We start from the raw sequence: 18,617 nt of genomic DNA, 5'->3' as shown, positions 1-18,617 counted from the left end.
TATAAGGCAGCAACAACTGAGCGAAACATTTTGAACGTTGCTAAACCCATGACATAGTTCAGGGCAACGTGTTGCAGTTTACAACTAAATATTATCTCAAACATATCGTTTTTTTCTAAATTATGACAAACTTTGCATTCTGTGGGAGGTTTGTTCCGGTTTGAGTTCTTGTGATTGCATTCATTAGTGACGTCAAATGAAGTGACGTCATATTTTACGTTCGCCACCTTGCATTTTTGTAAAACTTTGCGCCTATGCACGAGATAACACTTATAGGGCGTGTCAAAACTAACAGCACACAGACAAAAAAATTTTGGTGTTTGATAAGGCCATGTAGATGATGGGTAGAATTAAATTAAAACGGATAAAAATTTGAACTGGTTTGAAAACCGCAAACGAATCGGAGCAAAACCCAAACCCGAAAATATACATTTTTAAAAACCTGAACCGAACCTAAACACTTAAAAAAAGCAAGTGAACCCGAACCGAACCTGAACCCATATGACAAGAGGTTCGACTCCCTGCTTTTATTAGAAGCTCTACCAAGAAGTTAAGAACTATATATAACCTTTCATCTTGTCCAGTTTACCGGCGTGTTGTAGATGCGTCGTTTAGTTTAGCACTTTTCCCGTCTGTGCTGTATTTCGGTCTCTACCGTTTTTTCAACCTCGATTTTCATATTTCCATCTTCCCGTATTTTTGACATGTCCAAAATTCCTCTACTGCGGACTGCGAAAGAGAAGGCCTGACTACAACACAGATGGGTGATTGTCGATTGGGTTAGGGCAGTGATTCCCAACCTTTCTGCGGACGTGTACCACTCTTAAGCAGTGTTTAATACGGAAAGAAATAATGGTATTCGTTCTGGCAAACTCTTTATTTCGCTATAACTCTTTATTTCTGTTTTGTTTATAACGGCATTTTTCGCTATTTCGTTTATAACGGTATTTTTGGCTATTTCGGTTTAACAAAACATCTCTTTGCGATTATTACAGTAAAGAAACAAAGTTGCAACACAACAATCATTGACAGGTATTTATAACTTCACATAACATTTGTCAGTTAATATCAAACACATGAAATACATTGTTGGAGCTTTGATTTTTGTTATGGGGCAACGCCCCGAAATATTCAGTATTTTTTTGGGTTAAATGCGATTGGAAACCACTGGGTTTAGGCCTAGGGCCAGTCAGAAAAATAGTTTGTGAAACACTGCGGCGAAAATCAGGCAGGACAGTCAGACGTTTTGTCCACCAGTTTGGCGGTTTGTTGACGGCGGCCGACGACAGAACAGAAGGGCGATTTTTTAACTTCGTAATCATAGTAGCTGTTGTAGCTGTTTGTCCGTCATATACATGAGTGGTGCCGGAACATTAAAATGTATTATAGCCTGCCATACATCTTGCTTTACTTGATTATTGCACAGGATGAGTTCGCCAAATTGACCTTTATGTCTGATTGAATGGCATCAAAAAACGCTGATACATATGACCTAAACTATGTTGTGACGTAATTTCATAATTCTGTGACGTCATTAACTTATGTACGTACAATTGTACACTAGACCCCATTAATTAACATACCCTGTCTAAATAAATAATTATCAGTAGGTTTGTAACTAAGAGTTGTTTTTTTGTGAAAGGTAGGTTGCTATAAAAAGTTGTATTTTAAATCTAAATTAATTATTTTCCACTTTTGTATATCACACCATTTTATACTGTGTAAAGTTTAATGTGTTTTTAAATCTACTTTTGGTTTGTGTTTTTTGTTCCACTAAATGTTAATACATAATAACAAAATTGTTTCTGACCTTCTGCAGTCCAAATTTTTTGGCATTTTGTTGTGGCAGCAGAACTAAGGTCATGTAAATATTTGACACAACAAATGAAATATGCTTGAGCTGTACGTATTTAAGAAACCTAAATTTTAAACCTGTATCAGTTTTTGCAACTTGCGTTTAGCAAGTTACCTAACATAGTGAAAATGATATCATTTTTTTCTGAGAAAGTTTGTTGCCAGACCTTATAACTTTCACCCATAAAGCAAAATACAGACAGTGTTGCATAAAGGTTATCATTTTAACTAGTGTGTAATTAAAATTTGTTCTTTTTTCAGTACACTGAATGTATAAACTATGACCCCCTCCCCTCCTAAAGGGGACACATTTTGATTCTAATTTGTTTTTTTCCTTCCCATGAAATGTTTGATGGATTTGGATAAAACTTTCACAGATAGTTACATGTGACATTTGATTTGATTCAAATGGTAGGATAATCAGCCTGATGATTTTAGAATCATTAATGGTTGGTCTAAATGCATGTAGTGGTGACATTTGTAAACTATTCAAAAATATTGAAATTTAAAAAGTTTGAAATATTGCAGAAACAATAATATTATAAAAGAGATAGGGACTCGATGAAATCACACATTATGGTTAAAGTCAAGGGTAATTAAAGTTTTAAAGTAAGATTGAATTTATTTTGCTTGCAGGAGTACAGGTAGTAAGGCTATTGAACCTATTTAAACCTGACTGTAACTGAAATTACAAGTCAAGCAGTTTCCAACCAAACCAACATCTTTCCACTTCCATCAAGCTTTATACGAAACTAATTGGTTTCCTTTTTCGACAATGTCAAAAAAAGTGACAAAACAGCCTAAGGTACATCAGTGCAAAGTGAAAAAAAATTATGAAATAATTAACCAGAACCAGTACAATCAACCAAAACCAGTACAGTCTTGTATAGAACGTTGAAATCTTGATTATTTGTAATTAAAACTGCTGGAAGAGCAATACTTGTTCATAATTCAATTTAGCTGTTCATTTATTTCTGGATGTATGTTGTGAATACATAGTCACACTTTTTTCAATGAATAGCAAAAAAATGTCTCTTTGTTTTGAAAAAGGAAATATGATTCAGTGGCTGAATGGCTTGTATGACTAACTGTGGATTTACCAAATTATTTGGTCGTTTTTAATGTAATCAAGTTACCAGAATATTGTTATTCTCAGGATGTTCAAACTTTTACTAAAATCCCACCGACAACTTCTCAAACATTAACTGCTGTACAAGCTGGTGAAGGTAAGGACTTTCGTTGGATATGTAATATTGCACAAAGATGAAAATCATGAGATATGAAAACAGGGTAAATTTGACAAGTGACAATGGCAAACAATTAAACAGTATTAGATTTAAACAACTGCCATTTCTGAACTTGATTTATTTGTTATACCCAGACCAAAGCAGAAAGAAGCAGGTGATTGATATGAAAGATGCAAAAGTTGATAATGCTATGGTTGGAGTTCTAGGGGATGTACATCCGACTTATAACTGTAAGTACATGTCTTATACTTTAGGCGTAAAAAGCAACATGCTTTATTATTTAAAGTTTCGGCAAATGCTCATGCCGTCATCATTGATGTTTTGCCGTCATCAGTGATATCATCATTAAACTATCATTTTTACGAGACGATTGTTTCGGCCTTTTTCATCAGTTTTATAAGTGACTCAATGGGTTATAAATAGGTGCAATTGATGTAACTCGTCATAACACTGATGATGGCTTGAGCATTTGTCGAATTGTTTGAATAATAAAGCATGTCTCTTTTTACACTGTTTGGTCTATTGACTGTATGAACAGGACCATGTCTAGTATTTAAAAAGAATTACATGTTGCTAATAATTGTGGCTATTTTATTTCCCTTTGGGTTTGTCCACACAGTTTAGAAGATAATATTTGTGAATTTTAGCATTTTGCAGGGGATAAATATAGAACTTTCTTTACCCCACCAGTTACCCTTTACCCCACCAGTTACCCAAAGCATTAAATAAAATATAACATCAAATAATATCAAAGAAAAGTTGCTGGCATTTGATATGATGTGAATAAATTTAATATCAGTTTGTGTAAAGGGTGTCCATCATTTAACAAAAATGCTCCAAGCTAGCCCTGTAAATAAATCCCAAACGTTTGAACAAAGCAAGCACAACATGAAACTTGCCAGCTGTTTTTATTATGGATAAAACCCATAAATTAATACATTATATATTACTCTCTTTTTTTCTACAGCTTATCCATACCAATTTACATAAATGATTCATGAATTAGATAAACCTTTAACAGATGATGTAGTAAAAAACATGTCATGTGTTTATTTGAATTTGTAACCCTGTAGTTGCCATGTCAGCCAAAAATGAGTAAAACATTTTTTTTTATTTTATGCTGTTTGCTAATGCTCACTACGTATAGTTTTGAGGGTGTGCCACAATATTTGTGACTTAAAAGTGGCAAAATTAAAAAAAGTAGAATAAAAATAAAGGAATATGATGATTAAATTTTTTTATTGTACCAAGTTAGGGTCGTTGGAATTTCATGCTAATGTGGGATATTACCTTTTTTTCACAGTTTAAACGAAAGCCGATTTAAATTTTGTTTACTACTTTGATATGGCCCTCTCAAAAACTATTACAATGTTTTAGTCAACTTATATATTCTAATTCATACAGAATTTTATTTTTTAGATTACAATGCCCCAGGAAAGCAACCCCCTACTAAGGAAACAAAAGGTAAACAGTATTTCTGTGTTGTTGCTATTCTGTTTCAGCCTCAAAAGAACCTTTAAACCTGGTATTTGACCACAATTTTTATTCAGTTGGCCGACTTTTGATCTCCCAACACTTTTTCATATGACATTTCTTAATATGTCAGTTTATCACCCAACACTTTATTATTTTATTTGTAGAAATAATTTTTGTTTACTCCATGCTAGGTGGTGTCAACTTTACTTTGTGACCCTTTTTTTTTTCACTGCAATTTTCATTTCACTGCATTAAATGATTGACATCATATTTAGCTCAAAACAACTGTTGAATGATCATAAGTTGTTTGCCTTAATATTTTTTAATCAATGTCTGAATTTAATGAAGTTTGAACAGCATTCAGAATATGCTATTTTGATTCATCGATTGTTGTGTTTTACTCTGTAGCTTTGACATTTACCCCACTAGCCCCTCAAAATCAGTGAATTGTTTTGAGTTAAATAAAATGTGGACGGTTTCTAGAACATGTTATTTTGAGTCGTTGAATGTTGATAGCCCCACAATTTCCCCCTCTGGCCCCTAACATAGGTAAATACATTTAACTAAAGCCAAATTGGTTGGAATTTTACAGCTTGTAGAATTTGCCTTTAAAGGTGTCAATTGTTCTGTTTTATCATATGGTCCAACCGTTTACTCCATCATTTCTTTAAAATGAAAGATATATAAAATAGGTGAAATGTTATGTCTGTAAACAGTGAATAATATGGGATTAGAAAATCAGTGTAGGAAATGTATTAAGTTTTTAAAATAGGTCATAGTGTATGTGCGATGGCAAAATGTGCTAAGCCACCCATGTAGTTTAGATTCGAAAAAGCTTTGTATGAATTTAGATTAAATCATAATTTGTCAGTAAACAAGTAAGTGTAATGTCATAGCAAACTTCAGGAACCATCCAGTGTAACAGGGTGGTGACTGTCTTCACTTATCAAATATTCAAAATATACTTAAGGAGAGCGGCAAACAATCAGCGTCAGTTAAATCTTTTTGTAACAACCGCTAGGCCTGACCCTGCGTCGTTCGTCACACTAGATTCCCTTTTCGTAAAATGTGCCTGTCCTACAAGATGGCCCACTCTTGCATATGCAACAAATGTTCTTGTTGGGCGATTTTAACGCTTTTACAGCATAAGAAGCAGGATTTTTTATTTCTCTCCTGCTTTAACAACATACTTTCCATTATTTTTCACTTCTTGCACTTTATACAAATCTTCCTCGGGTAACTTCTGAGTAACTTCAGGTTAATTAAACAAATGGGAATGGGAATGTAGTGAACAAAGTCACATTTGTAGAACAGCGAATTTTCACTTTTTTACGCCTATTTGTGTTTTTGCCCCTACAACCCTTCACTACTTTTTGCAGTTCCAAAACTCACAGTTTCAGTGTACATATAAGCTTGGCAATTTAGGTGTGTGTTTAACGGGATTCGTCAGTATTGTTTTTGGTTTTTTAATTTTAATTCAAACTTAAAGTGAAAAATGTCAGAAATGCAAACTAAAACAGGTTTGTGTGTGTTGCTGATCTTGTAATGTAAACAAAGGTTGAGTCAAATTAACAATTTATTCCCTGCTTTAAATGGTATGTGTTTTTTAATAGATAAACATGATTACCACTTTGCATGGACACATGTGTAGGGATCAATTTTCTGTTGCAGAATTAATTATGTGGGTAATTGCCTAGTAAATATAGGTTACAAATGCATATCCCTTGCAAATATGGCTACTTGTGTAAGGGGTTAACCCTTCAAATAAGTTGGAATATATATAAATTGGCAACATATTGGAATGCTGCTTTTTTGATATTTAGGATATTTTATTGTTGAAGAAAAATCTCAGACTTTTATCCTTTCCAGAATGGAACCCGCATTGTTTTTTTGCATTTTTATCTTCTTTTTCTGCATTATGCCTATATTTGCTCACACTTTGGTCCAAAAAATGATTTGATGTTATTCAATTTTTCTGTTTTTGCTTATCACCTGCATTAAATTTCAGTTGCTGCCATCACAAAGCACCAGGAAGAGCACATGAGGAGCTTAGGAGAAAGCGTGGTGCTTTATGATAAGACATTAAAACCAAACCAACTACCTGACGTACATCCAGGAATGCATGAGTACAAGGCCTATGAAGGAGAGGGTCCTGTGGAGAAGGAGAAATTCATTCCATCTACTAAACAGAAATTTGGTTCTACTTTTCATCAACAGCCTGTTTCCTTTGATACTTTATTAAATCTTACTACCCGTAAAAAATTCATCACATTAGTTGGCCCACCTGGTTCAGGAAAAACTACTCTTTCTAAACAACTGGCAAAAAGTCAAGAAAATTATCATGTTTCTTCTTTGGTTCATGGACCTAAATCTGTCGTGTTTCTTCTTCGGTTCATGGACCTAAACTATAGGGAACCTCTAACATGCAAAAAACTGTTTGTTGACTTTCTCTGTCCCAAGTTGGATAAAGAAACAAAAGAAAATGCATTTCAATGGATGGTAGAAAACGAAGATAAGTGTGTTTTTGTGTTTGACGGGTTTGACCAAACCACAATCTCACTTGAAAACCTGAAACCTACTAATGTAGATTATGAAACAGCCATGCCAATTGATCAGCTACTAGCAAATCTTTGTTGCAAGAAGTTTTTCAAAGATTCTTTACTATTGTTTACATCACGACCCCACAAAATACTTAAAATCCCATCAGAGCTTCGTCCAGATGTCACAATTCATGTTGATGACCTTTCAAGTGATGACATGGAAAAGCTGTTTCGTGCTTTGGCAGGGGACAAGGCTGATGAATTGTGGAAAATGGTATCAACCAAAGCCCCACAACTCTTCTGTCTTTGTCATAATCCTTTGTTACTGCAATTTATTGTTTTTGCTATTTTAGGTAAGGGTCCAAACAACGTAAAAACAGTCACAGAGGTTTTCCAAACTGTCTTAGAGCAACTGAGGTACTCCGAACATGCACGCAACATTGATATAAATGAGTTATGGAAACCACTTGGTAAAATGGCTTATGAAGGCATGCAGGAGGAAAGAGTTGTTTTCACCCACAAAAATCTTGGTGAACTTGATGTCTCTGTTGTCCAGAATGTCATCATAGCCTTTGCTCGTAAAATTGGCTTTCCGAATCAGCAACTATTTGATGGCGACCAGCTTTTTTACTTTTTACATCAAACGTTACAGGAGATTTTTTCAGCCAAATACATCTGCGAGTTCATGCCAGATAAAGAATTCAACGATATCATTCCTGAGGTGGCTAAAGGAGGTCATTGGTCGATGGTTCGACGATTTTTATGTGGTCTTTTGCTGGGTGACAAAGGCAGTAGAGGTGCATTGTCCAGCTTTAAAGTGGAATTGTTTAATGTACTGTAAACATCACTTTTCATTTTTCATTTACTTAGTTCAATGTCAAATAGTAGTGATGTTTTTCAGTGGTCTGTAGTAATTTTATATCTTTAACAGATGTACAACCATCATGCAAACCTGCCGTGTCGTCAGAACAGCTCTCAGCAAGACCTGCAAACATGCAAGGTATGAACAACTAAACATGGGCATAGATTGTTTGATATACAGTACAAAGCACATGAGAAAACATTTACAAGAGGATTTTTATGTGAACATGAGTGTATTGTGTTTGCCATTATATCTGAATCACCTACATTGCTACCTTAATTAACAGAATGTGGACAGTGTGTAAACTATTGCTTTTTTTCCAAATTGCAAAAAATGGTCTTGCAAAATGTCATAGCAGAGTATTGATTGCTTTTTACTAATCATCTCCACCAATTAACTTGTCAGGCCAATAGTTTTTAATCTTTTTTGTCAGTGTCACCTCCTAAATATCGGTCCTGACCTTCACATCCCTCCAAAGAACTGAGTTTGTTTTTGACCCGCTCATTAGTCCTACAGATTTGTTACTTTTTTTCTTTCCAAATCTGGCAACCTGAGGTTTATGTTGGAAAGGTTAAGTTGAAGCTTAACAAATTCTACATTTGTGGAATAATTAGCAAGTTTTTTGATGAATATAAACATGAAACAGAAAATGGGTGACCGCAAAGTTAAATTAACCCCTCTGATTTTATTTTGACAGATGGTGCATCTGTAAGTCTGCTTGGGGGAGCTAGTGGTTCGAAGAGTGAAAAAATGGGTGATGCTTTTTTTTTAATGTTTGTTATTTTGTAGTTAAAATTTAGTTTTGCTTTGCAAGCACATTTCCAACAATGACTTGTTCTGACCGGCCTTGAAGTATGGCCCTTACCCATTTTTTTTCTTAAAAAAAATAAAGCCACAATTAGGCCAGAAACTTGGTGAATTTGTGTCATGGATGATGGCGGGTCTGAAGTCAGGCCCGAATCAAACCTGTTTCATTAAAACTTAATCCTGAACCTGACCCTAAAAACCTAGCTTGATTTGCAACTCTGCAATGACTACACTTTTCTAACCTTGGGGTAATGAGATCACAAAAACAACCACAAAGTCGTCTACGAAGTCCCTTTGTTTCCATGCTTGCAAGTAAATAAAAATCTTCGTTATAATATCACTACAAGTTACGTTTGTGTGGTTAAAATTTAGCGGAACGAACTTTGCCGTGTACAGCTAAATGAAGTAATAAATTTTTTATAACATGTGCATAAAACTGAACTGTTGCACGGCAAAGCACAATCCGGCAAGCTTTTTACAACCTAAACATGTACGCGGGCAAATGCTGGAGTCAAACACTGTTGCAAGGTCAGTCAACACAAACCTAACACGCAATTTTAGCTTTGCAAGTCACCAAAGGTTTTAACAGATATAAAATAACGAAAATCGTACTTTCGCACACTGCCATAGAATTTCTACCAGTTTTGCATTATACTGACACCATGCATGTGCTCTATCATATCCCCATCTTTGTTACACTTTACTAAAATAGTAAAGGGCCCCCCAAAATTAAGGCCTTAGAAATTAGACGGTATTGAATTATAATTCGGATAAAGTTTCACGTTTATCACATCACCACACTAAAATAACCTTGTTTTAAATCCACCTGTATTCATTACAAAAATAAGCTGAAGATTAATATTTGGCTGTTTGTAAAGGCATAATTGTCACTTATGTAGTTTGTAAATCAGAAATTCTTTAAAAAGGAGGACATTTTGGTACTTTTTCTAGTCCTCGGAGGAAACCTGTTTTTTGTTAAAGAGGAGGAAATGTCCTCCAAAAAGAGGACGTATGGTAGGCCTAGCTTAAAATTGTGGTGCACGATTTACCGACGATAGCAGAAACGGAAATACATATAAATCGTATGTGCGACCTGCCCCACAATGCCATGAAACTTCCACTTGGTTTATGTGGAATTTATTAGTGTCCACGTACACGTGCCCCTGCCTATCAGACACAATTCGTATTTGCGTCCCCGTTTTTTTTTTGCTGGTAACAGTTCTAACATTTTTTCCCATATTTTTGCAGACAAGGCAGCAATGTTTCACGATAAGCTTATCGAATACATGAAAACCAACGTGCGTAAATATGCATTGAAAGGTACGAATGTATTTTAGTCTTTGGATGATTTCTAAGCACACCCTTTTTCATTTAAAACAGAATATCTATGGGTCCCCTTCTATGAAGGGGACACATATTGTTTTTGTCCGTATTTTTTTTCTTCTTTTTTCTTTTTTTCTTTTTTCTGTCTAACGCTGGTTTGTGAGACGCGTTTGTTCAAGAAAGAGTGCTTCAAATTTATTAAAATTTGGACAGATGTTACATATTAATCCAAATTTGATCCTCCTGAAGTTTGACCCCGAATTACCCAGCGGTTCACCCCCAGGCCCCTGAAACATAAAATTTTTAACGCTGGTTTTCATCGCTCATGTGGTAAAGAAAGAGTGCTTCAAATTTATTCAAATTTGGACATATGTTAGTTATTAATCCAAATTTGATACTCCAAAAGTTTGACCCCGAATTACCCAGCGGTTCACCCCCAGGCCCCCGAAACGTAAATTTTTAAACCTTCGTTTTTATCGCTCGTGTGGTAAAGAAAGAGTGCTTCAAATTTATTCAAATTTGGACATCTGTTAGTTATTAATCTGATCTTGATCCTCCAGAAGTTTGACCCCGAATGACCCAGCGGTTCACCCACAGGCCCCCAAAACGTAAATGTGTCCAACGCTTGTTTGGTCAAGAAAGACACTGTAGGCAGTCCCAAGAGAGTAACTCACTGGTTTACGATAGCAGGAAGGCTCAGCTTGACGTCGGACAGACGTTTTACGAGACGTCGTTTCGGTGATTAGAAATCAGCTGTTTTTTGCACAGCAATGCTGTGTCGTTTTGTTTAGTTATCACTAACATTTTCAGTTTAGGCAAAGGTTTCACACCTATGACGTGATTTAAACCTAATAAGCGTGCTTCGGTTTCGTTTATGTCAAGCAAAAGTTTGGTAATCAAACTAAAGATGAAAAAATAAACTTAGTTTTTTGCAAGATAAATGTTTTTTTAAATGCTCGTTGTCAGATTGGCCGCCGCATAACCACGGGTTACTTAAGGTCAACTAGTAGGTATTACTAACCAGACATGGGGTCGAATACACACGTGCTGCATTCGAATACTTTACGAATACCTCCATGACTGTATTCGAATTCATGAATACTTTGGTAATTTTTGAGTGACAGCAATTCGAATAGTATTCGAATAAAACGAGTCCAGTATTTGTATTCATGAATAGTTGACCGAAAAACAACGACATGTAATTCGAATACTATTCGAATAAACCCAAGCATGTATTCGTATTCATGAATACTTACGCACTTTTTAAAGTCCAGCTATTCGAATTGTATTCGAATAATGCGAGTCTAGTATTCGTATTCATGAATAGTTGACCAAAAAACAACGACATGTAATTCGAATACTATTCGAATAAACCCAAGCATGTATTCGTATTCATGAATACTTACGTACTTTTTGAGGTAGCTATTCGACAAGGTGCCATGGCACTCCCCTCAAGAAATTTTGACCGGCTGTTTTAGTATTAAATCTTGTAATTTCAGACAAAACTGTGAATAGCAATGTGCGCTATTTTGTTTAATGTGCGTAACGCATTGATGCTCGTCACATATCTCAATAAACAATGCATGCCAATCCAGGCCACTTGGCGTCCAACTGCGCGTATGACGTTACAATGGATTTTATAATAGCTTTGTTACGTCACACTCATACAAGTGAAGATAATTCACAATATGATTAAGAGGCAACCATTGTTAGAAACAACTGTGCCGAGTGTTAAAAAGTGTTACATGAACACGATCGAATCGTGACTATAACGTTCGTTACTTACAGCAAGAGTAAGGGCTTCACAGGGCCTTAGGCTAACCAGCATTTAGTTGATATTGCGAGTTTAGTAGGCACAAGAGGTGCTAACAGAGAGGTCTACACAGTCTACCGCTAGGTGGCACACTTGTCATCGCAAGGTGGCAAATTTTTCAGATTTCAGATTCTTAGGTTGGCAAATACCCGCAACAATTCGAATTGCATTCGAATGAATTTACTCAAGCTTTTGTATTCGTGAATTGTTGATACAAAAGTTAACATCAAGTATTCGAATTGTATTCATGAACTGTCAAACGAAATCCAAAATCATTCGAATACAGCACGAAGGTGGCAAAACCTGTATTCGAATACATTCGAATACGAATGACGAATACGAATGACCCCATGTCTGTTACTAACACAGTTCAGTACTTTCTTTTGTCATAACAGAGCGTTTTTTGACAATCAATTTAGGAATCAATTCTCAAGGCATGTATAAATTAGGTTAAACGGTGTTGTTGAACACTAAGGACGGCGTGCTATTGAAAACGGTGTCAAAAGGTCAAACAGTCGTTTGGCGTGTGCACCCTGAGAGATTACTACAGGTCAATGGTACTCGTTGTGCGAAACAAAGTTAAATGAAAAACAATTTGTTATGTATACACTTGTAGCAAATTGCTGTTTAATTTAAAGTGTCTGTAACATAACTGCTAGGGCTTTCTAGAAAATTTGTGTTTAAAACCTGACCTTGGACAACAATGTCTGGGTCAAAGCAAGAGATTAAAAAGTATTTGTTTCGTTCTTTTTTAATGATTTGTAATTATATGACAATAATAGTGAAAAAAAATAGGAACCCTTAAAAATCTAAAAATCACCGCAACATTTGTTTACCGTAAATCCGCACAAACACGCGTGTGGGGACCCAATTCGTTTTTTTTTTACAAAAACAATCATATGTGTAGATCAAATGATGTGTATAGTAAATTGGTAAATATCGTATAGAATATATAAAATGGAAGTATATCAGAAAGCCACCCTTCTAGTTTTATAAGGGTTTCAAAAAAAGATAATGGACGCTCGTCTTTGTAATAAGCGCATCGGAGACAGCAAAGTGTTGTTTTGGAAGCAATATTTAACAATAAAAAATATCAGCGCCAAAGATGGTATATTTTGAAACTTTTCTTTGCCCTGAAAATAATAAATTAAAGTCATTAGCACCGCTAGCGGAACTTTCCCAAAACATTAGTACTACATTTGCATTGTTGCCTATGACATCATAAATCCTGTATTGCGTCATAGTTATCACTTTGTGTTTGTGGGACATTTTGCTTACCAAGTGAAATTGTAGACCAGAAGCCATTGAAAGTTTTGGAGGAAGATTTACCTAAAGATAAAAAAAACTTAAAATGTACCTTTAAGCTCAGTATCCTAACCCCAAAATTCTGAAAAATCCCAATCCTAACGTGCAACCTGCTCCATACTGGCATTTTACAAGGCTCGCTTACATTAGTGTCACCATACATGCGCTATCGTGTTTCCGTCTTTCTGACACTCTTTGTGCAAGCCTTTTGTTCCTAAGGGTTTTCCTTATTTATTCTGGCAGTTAATTTCACCTGTCTGTCATGCTACGCTGTTATTGACCTGTTCCCGTTTTTTTGCATAAAAACGTTTTGACATTTTATTTGTTTCCGCAGGCAAGGTGGAAAAGTTTTGCCCATACTCTATCGAATACATGAAAACCGAGATACGTGGATATGATTTGATAGGTAACAGTGTGTTTTAGTCTTTAAATTTCCTTTAATACACCTATTGCCAAACAGTTAACAATATACCTTTCCATACTAATCCGTGAAACTTTTTATTAGGTAGGTTTTATAAAAAGTTAAGTCACTATCCTGACAACCGATGTGTCGGTAAAACCGATGTGTATCCACGTATGTTGGTTTTCCGACGTGTTGATTTTACAACAATATGAGGAATAATAAGTAACAACCAAACAAAACGAATTAATTCCTAAATAAAAACATTTTTTGGGTTAAATTTAAACTAACTCTGCCCCAACAATAACAAATTAAACTCGTTGGCACCCCTAGCGGAAATTTACCAAAACATTGCTACTACAATTGCATTGTTGCCTATGAGATAATAAATCCTGTATTGCGTCATAACTATCACATTGTGTTTGTGGAACATTTTGCTTACCAAGTGAAATTTTAAGTCAGAAGCCGTTAAAAGTTTCAGAGGAAGGACGCATTAAATTTGCTCTCGTGTTTTGATGGTAAATTTGTAATTTTTAACTGCTGATAGTGTTTAATCTTTTACAAAGTTAGTAAAGTTGTGCAAATAAACAGGTGGGTAGACTTAATTAAAACTTACTAATACAGTATAACGTATAAAAGTACACTTAATTAACTTTGGTTCAGCAATAATGCAAATAGGCAACAGTCGTAATTTTTTCTTAATATACTAGGTTGCGATTATTTTGTGATATATATATATTTTTAAACCTAAATTTATAAATTTAATCCCTGCTTTTGCCTTTGAAAGTTATTTATATAACTTTTTTTGGCCCACCCAAACTCCGAGATTATATTCTTGTCGCCCAGTTTTAGCCTTTTATACAAACCGCAACATCTAAAAAATTTTCTTTATATTTTATTAGGTCTGCTGACGGACTTGCAAGAATGCTCAGATGACGAAAAGAATTCTCTTGCAAGTCATCTTCCTGAGGAGTTTAGTTTCAGCAACACTCCCATCTCATCGAGTGAAGCGCACGCCTTGGCTGAAATCCTCCCGAGGTTGAATCAACCTGTTAAGGGACTGTATCTTCACAGCTGCAACCTGAACTCAGACACACTGAGGGTGATTCGTGGAGGAATCAGTAAAATGAAACACTGGGTTTGTTATAATTGTGATTTTGTTTCATAATAATTTTTTCAAATAATAATTACAAAACCTGAAATCATATAAATGACGACACAATTACGTCACTAATCACGTGACATCTAATTTGTTCAGTTAATATTTGCAACAAATAATCATCAAATCTTGCGCAGGTGGAAGAACTTAATCTGAGTTGCAACGATTTCAGAGATCCCGGGGTCAAAATCATTTCCGATTCCGGTTGTTTGAGGAAAGTTAAGTTGTTGATTCTGGGGGAATGCAGGGTTTCTTATGATGGGAAACAGATTTTATACAGAGAACTGAAAAGACTCGGACTTCCCGTAAGATCGTTTGTTCGATTTATAGATAAACATTTTCCAATACAAAATCACCTGTAAATAAAATAGTGACGTAAATATAATTACGTCATCGGCTGGTGACGTCACACTCTTAGCAAGCCTGAACATTTTGTGTGATTCTACTTATGTTGTTTAGAATGATTTCAGCTGACTTTTTTTTTGTTTGCAGCGGTCAACTGTTGACTTCGGTCGATGAAGATTCCGATGAAGAAAACGAATTTTCCGACAGCGATGAAGAATTTTCTGAAGAAAGTTAAACTTCGACTTCAAACTTTTTCATCAACACGATTTTCAAAAACTTCCACAATTTTGTCGTTTGCTTTCGTTTTATTATTTGTGATTCTCGTGCTAATAAAATATAAAGAAAACAAATTTTTAATAAGTTTTAGTCACAAGGTTGTTAAATCAAATTAAATAAAAAAACAAGAATAAATTTACTTCAAAGTTTTAAAATCATCCGAAATTTTCAAACTGCATCGTTACCATGATAATAAAATTCACACCTATTCATGTGAATTAGAAAAATAGAAATACGTTTGTTTTGCAGAACTTGGTGCTTTGGATGGATTGGTTTTTCGAAGTTTTTAAATTTGTTTCTATTTCTATTTTCTCTACCTGGTGCGTAAAATAATTATGTTTTTTATGTGCATGCACTGCATGTGCTGGCTCCAGAGCTGCCACTCCTTGGGATTTTTTCTGAATATCTTTGGATTTCAGTTGTGAGCTTGAGATATTAGGAAAACCTTTTAAAAACTGTTTTAATGTATTGCGTCAAATAAGTCTACACTTAAAATATATAAATATATGGGCCTTGCATACTATAAAATGCATAATATTTTAAGTTCAACATATAAAAAGTATAAACTTAAAATTTACAAAAACAAATATAATAACACATGAAAAAAGTCTTAACATCTAGCTGAAATTTTATGCAATTCACAGTAGCCACGGATTCCTAAGCTCATAACGCGAAGTAAATATTGTCCAAACCTCTTATTCCAAGGCTAGTAATAGTATAAAGTGACAAGGCTGGCATAATCATGGAAAGTTATGTTGCGAGTGCCATAATTTAAATTAAATTACGTAGTATTGTAATTAAAAACGGCTATTACACATGCAGGCAATGTGCTTGGAAATAAAAGTATGGCTATTTAGTTATTATTTGATATCTTGTGACTTTCGTAAGTGAACCTTGGGATGTTTGTAAATTCTCAGTGACAGTCCTGGTCGCTATTAGTAACAGACAACGCCAAACTGTACCGCTAGTAGCGCTATGTACCAACTCAATATCAATGCGCTTGTTATTTTGTCGGTGTAGTATCTATTCCAGGAGCCTTGGTTATTTTATTTTTTTTAATTGGATTGTCTTCATCATGGGAATGTTGATTTTGAAGGGGTTCTTATCCACGGGAAAGTTGATAACAATTTTTCAGTTAGGAAATGAAATCTCAAAGTTTTGCAGCGAATGCAAAGCTGACTCCGGTTAATAACTGAGCATAGCACAGACTTAAGTATCTACTTCACGAGTTTTATTACAAGCAACATAACAAACAGACGAACACAGATAACTTACTTTTACAAGTTCAACGTAACATCAAGTTGACGAGCGATTCGTACATTAAGCGAATAATGATAGAATATAATATTCGCACTTTGACCAGAATTTTAACGGTTGAAAGATAGAATCAGAATTGGAATTAGAAAATGGAATTAGAATGGGAATTAGAAATGGAATTCCAAATGTTTGTGGTCCGATATTTATACTCAAAAATTCGATAGCGATCTTGATTGAACAACAGATGATGAAACCCGAGAGATAAGAAATTGGACAAACGGGGATTAGAAATCAATGTACCAAAGTCATTACGCTTGATTACTCAAGGTTAATGGGGTCGACGAAAAGGAAAAAATATAAATTACAAAAAGCAATCTCGAGAAAAGAACAGATGTTTGCTGATTAATTCCGGAGAGACCACGTGATTTGAACACGTGATTTGATGCAGAACTTCCCTCGTCGAAGAATGTTTTCCGTTAATTTGCCGGATGTGTTTTACGCTGTTTCAACTCCCGGTCGAATCTCCGTTGTTCACCTTGTTTTGTCTGAAAAATCTTACAAACCGCTTTGTTGAAGGCCCTAACTAAGCCCTAACAAAAACATCTAACATTTAAGGGATATGATGACATTTAATATAAGCGGGACATAAAAACGTATTGGACATTTCTTTACAACCTTTAATCCCACATGACACAACATCCAGGATTTATATAACAATGTTAATTGATTTGCATTTTGACACGTGTCTCTAGTTTCGAATTCTGTAAGAGAAAATCAAACGAGTCTTAGTACTTTGCAGATTTAAGGTTTTTTTACGGTTTTTTTAGGCGTGGGCTCTTGTGATTGGCTTGTAAAAATTGGCAAATGGCTTGGCCACTGCATTGGACACGCGACGCTATTATAAGTGGTTGTGCATGCGTTTCGCGGTCAAGTCGCTTGTTGTGTGTCACCAATGCGAAAAGAACTCGGTAGGTAAACTCTTGACAAGTTTTTTTTGGGGATATTTTGCGTCTACCGTTCAAATGCTAGGTGTTTTATTTACAGCCTGCGATAGGACTGTTTTGCATTGAGGCGTTCGTAGCGCCTAGCGACTTATTGTTTGTTGGAACACGAGATGAAAACTCGTCCGCTCAAGGAGCGTGGTTGCGTTATTAGAACGCGTCCGCAATAAAATGCGGTGCCCAAAAGCGTCTGCTATCACCTGTTTTACCGTTTTTTAAACTTCTGCTATATTTCCGTTCGACACGTTGATCAATTAATCAATAAAAAGTGTATTATCGTTTTGGGACGGTGGACAATAAGCAAATCTAAAATCATTTTTATAGTCTGTCCTTAATATTACGACATATAACATCAAAGGTGCATTGCCATGTCCAATAAATTTTCATGTCAATTTTTCAGCCATATCCGTATAATTCAGGTCATATCCGATATAATTCATATCAGTTTAGGATATTTCATGTCAGTTATAATTCATGTCAGTAAACTTATCCGCGTCCGGCGGGGTTTCAAAATCAATAAATCGAATCTCTTACCTTTTATTAGTATTTCGTCCTTCGTAGCCGTACTAGCATAGGCCTACTAGACATTTCGTATCACTATAATTCAACTCCAATAAGATTCTCATTCTGAAATTCAAAACGTTAAAGCTGCCACGACGTTGCGGCGCTAATAGTTAGTGAAGCAGACTGACCTGTCAATTATTGGAGAACGGGTCAAACTAGAAATTATGCTCGTGCAAGAATGAAAACGAACTATAAAACAATCTACACCCTATGTTGTCAAGGACCTTGTATCGTTCTGCGGGTTTGTGAAAATGATGAGATACGTGGTTGCCTTGTTTAAAATACAGCGCCCGCAAGCTGTATACCTCAGTGAGTCGAGGATTTCTACGTTAAATCAGACACGTAGATTATTCTACAATCGTATCAAACGTACCCTTTACATATTTCT

The 18,617-nt window shown here is 35.3% G+C and overlaps 1 protein-coding gene and 1 pseudogene across 2 annotated transcripts in view; one reads left to right on the top strand and one right to left on the bottom strand.

The window, feature by feature from the left end:
• The window catches only part of LOC145234046 (uncharacterized), a 78,076-nt gene extending 62,595 nt beyond the window's left edge, over positions 1-15,481 (top strand). The window contains exons 13-15 of the mRNA XM_080098819.1: positions 14,530-14,765; positions 14,924-15,091; positions 15,279-15,481. Coding sequence (XP_079954945.1) covers positions 14,530-14,765; positions 14,924-15,091; positions 15,279-15,305 — 431 coding nt within the window. The 3' untranslated portion in view covers positions 15,306-15,481. The remainder of the gene's footprint in view (positions 1-14,529; positions 14,766-14,923; positions 15,092-15,278) is intronic.
• Positions 1-18,617, bottom strand: part of LOC145234083 (sodium channel and clathrin linker 1-like) — a 59,343-nt pseudogene that overhangs the window by 31,189 nt on the left and 9,537 nt on the right. The window lies entirely within an intron of this gene.

Source organism: Phallusia mammillata, chromosome 1 (genome assembly GCF_965637545.1).
Source record: "Phallusia mammillata chromosome 1, kaPhaMamm4.hap1.1, whole genome shotgun sequence".
NCBI classification, from domain to species: domain Eukaryota; kingdom Metazoa; phylum Chordata; class Ascidiacea; order Phlebobranchia; family Ascidiidae; genus Phallusia; species Phallusia mammillata.
The sequence above is the reverse complement of the archived record's forward strand: the minus strand, read 5'-3'. Positions and strand labels throughout refer to the sequence as shown.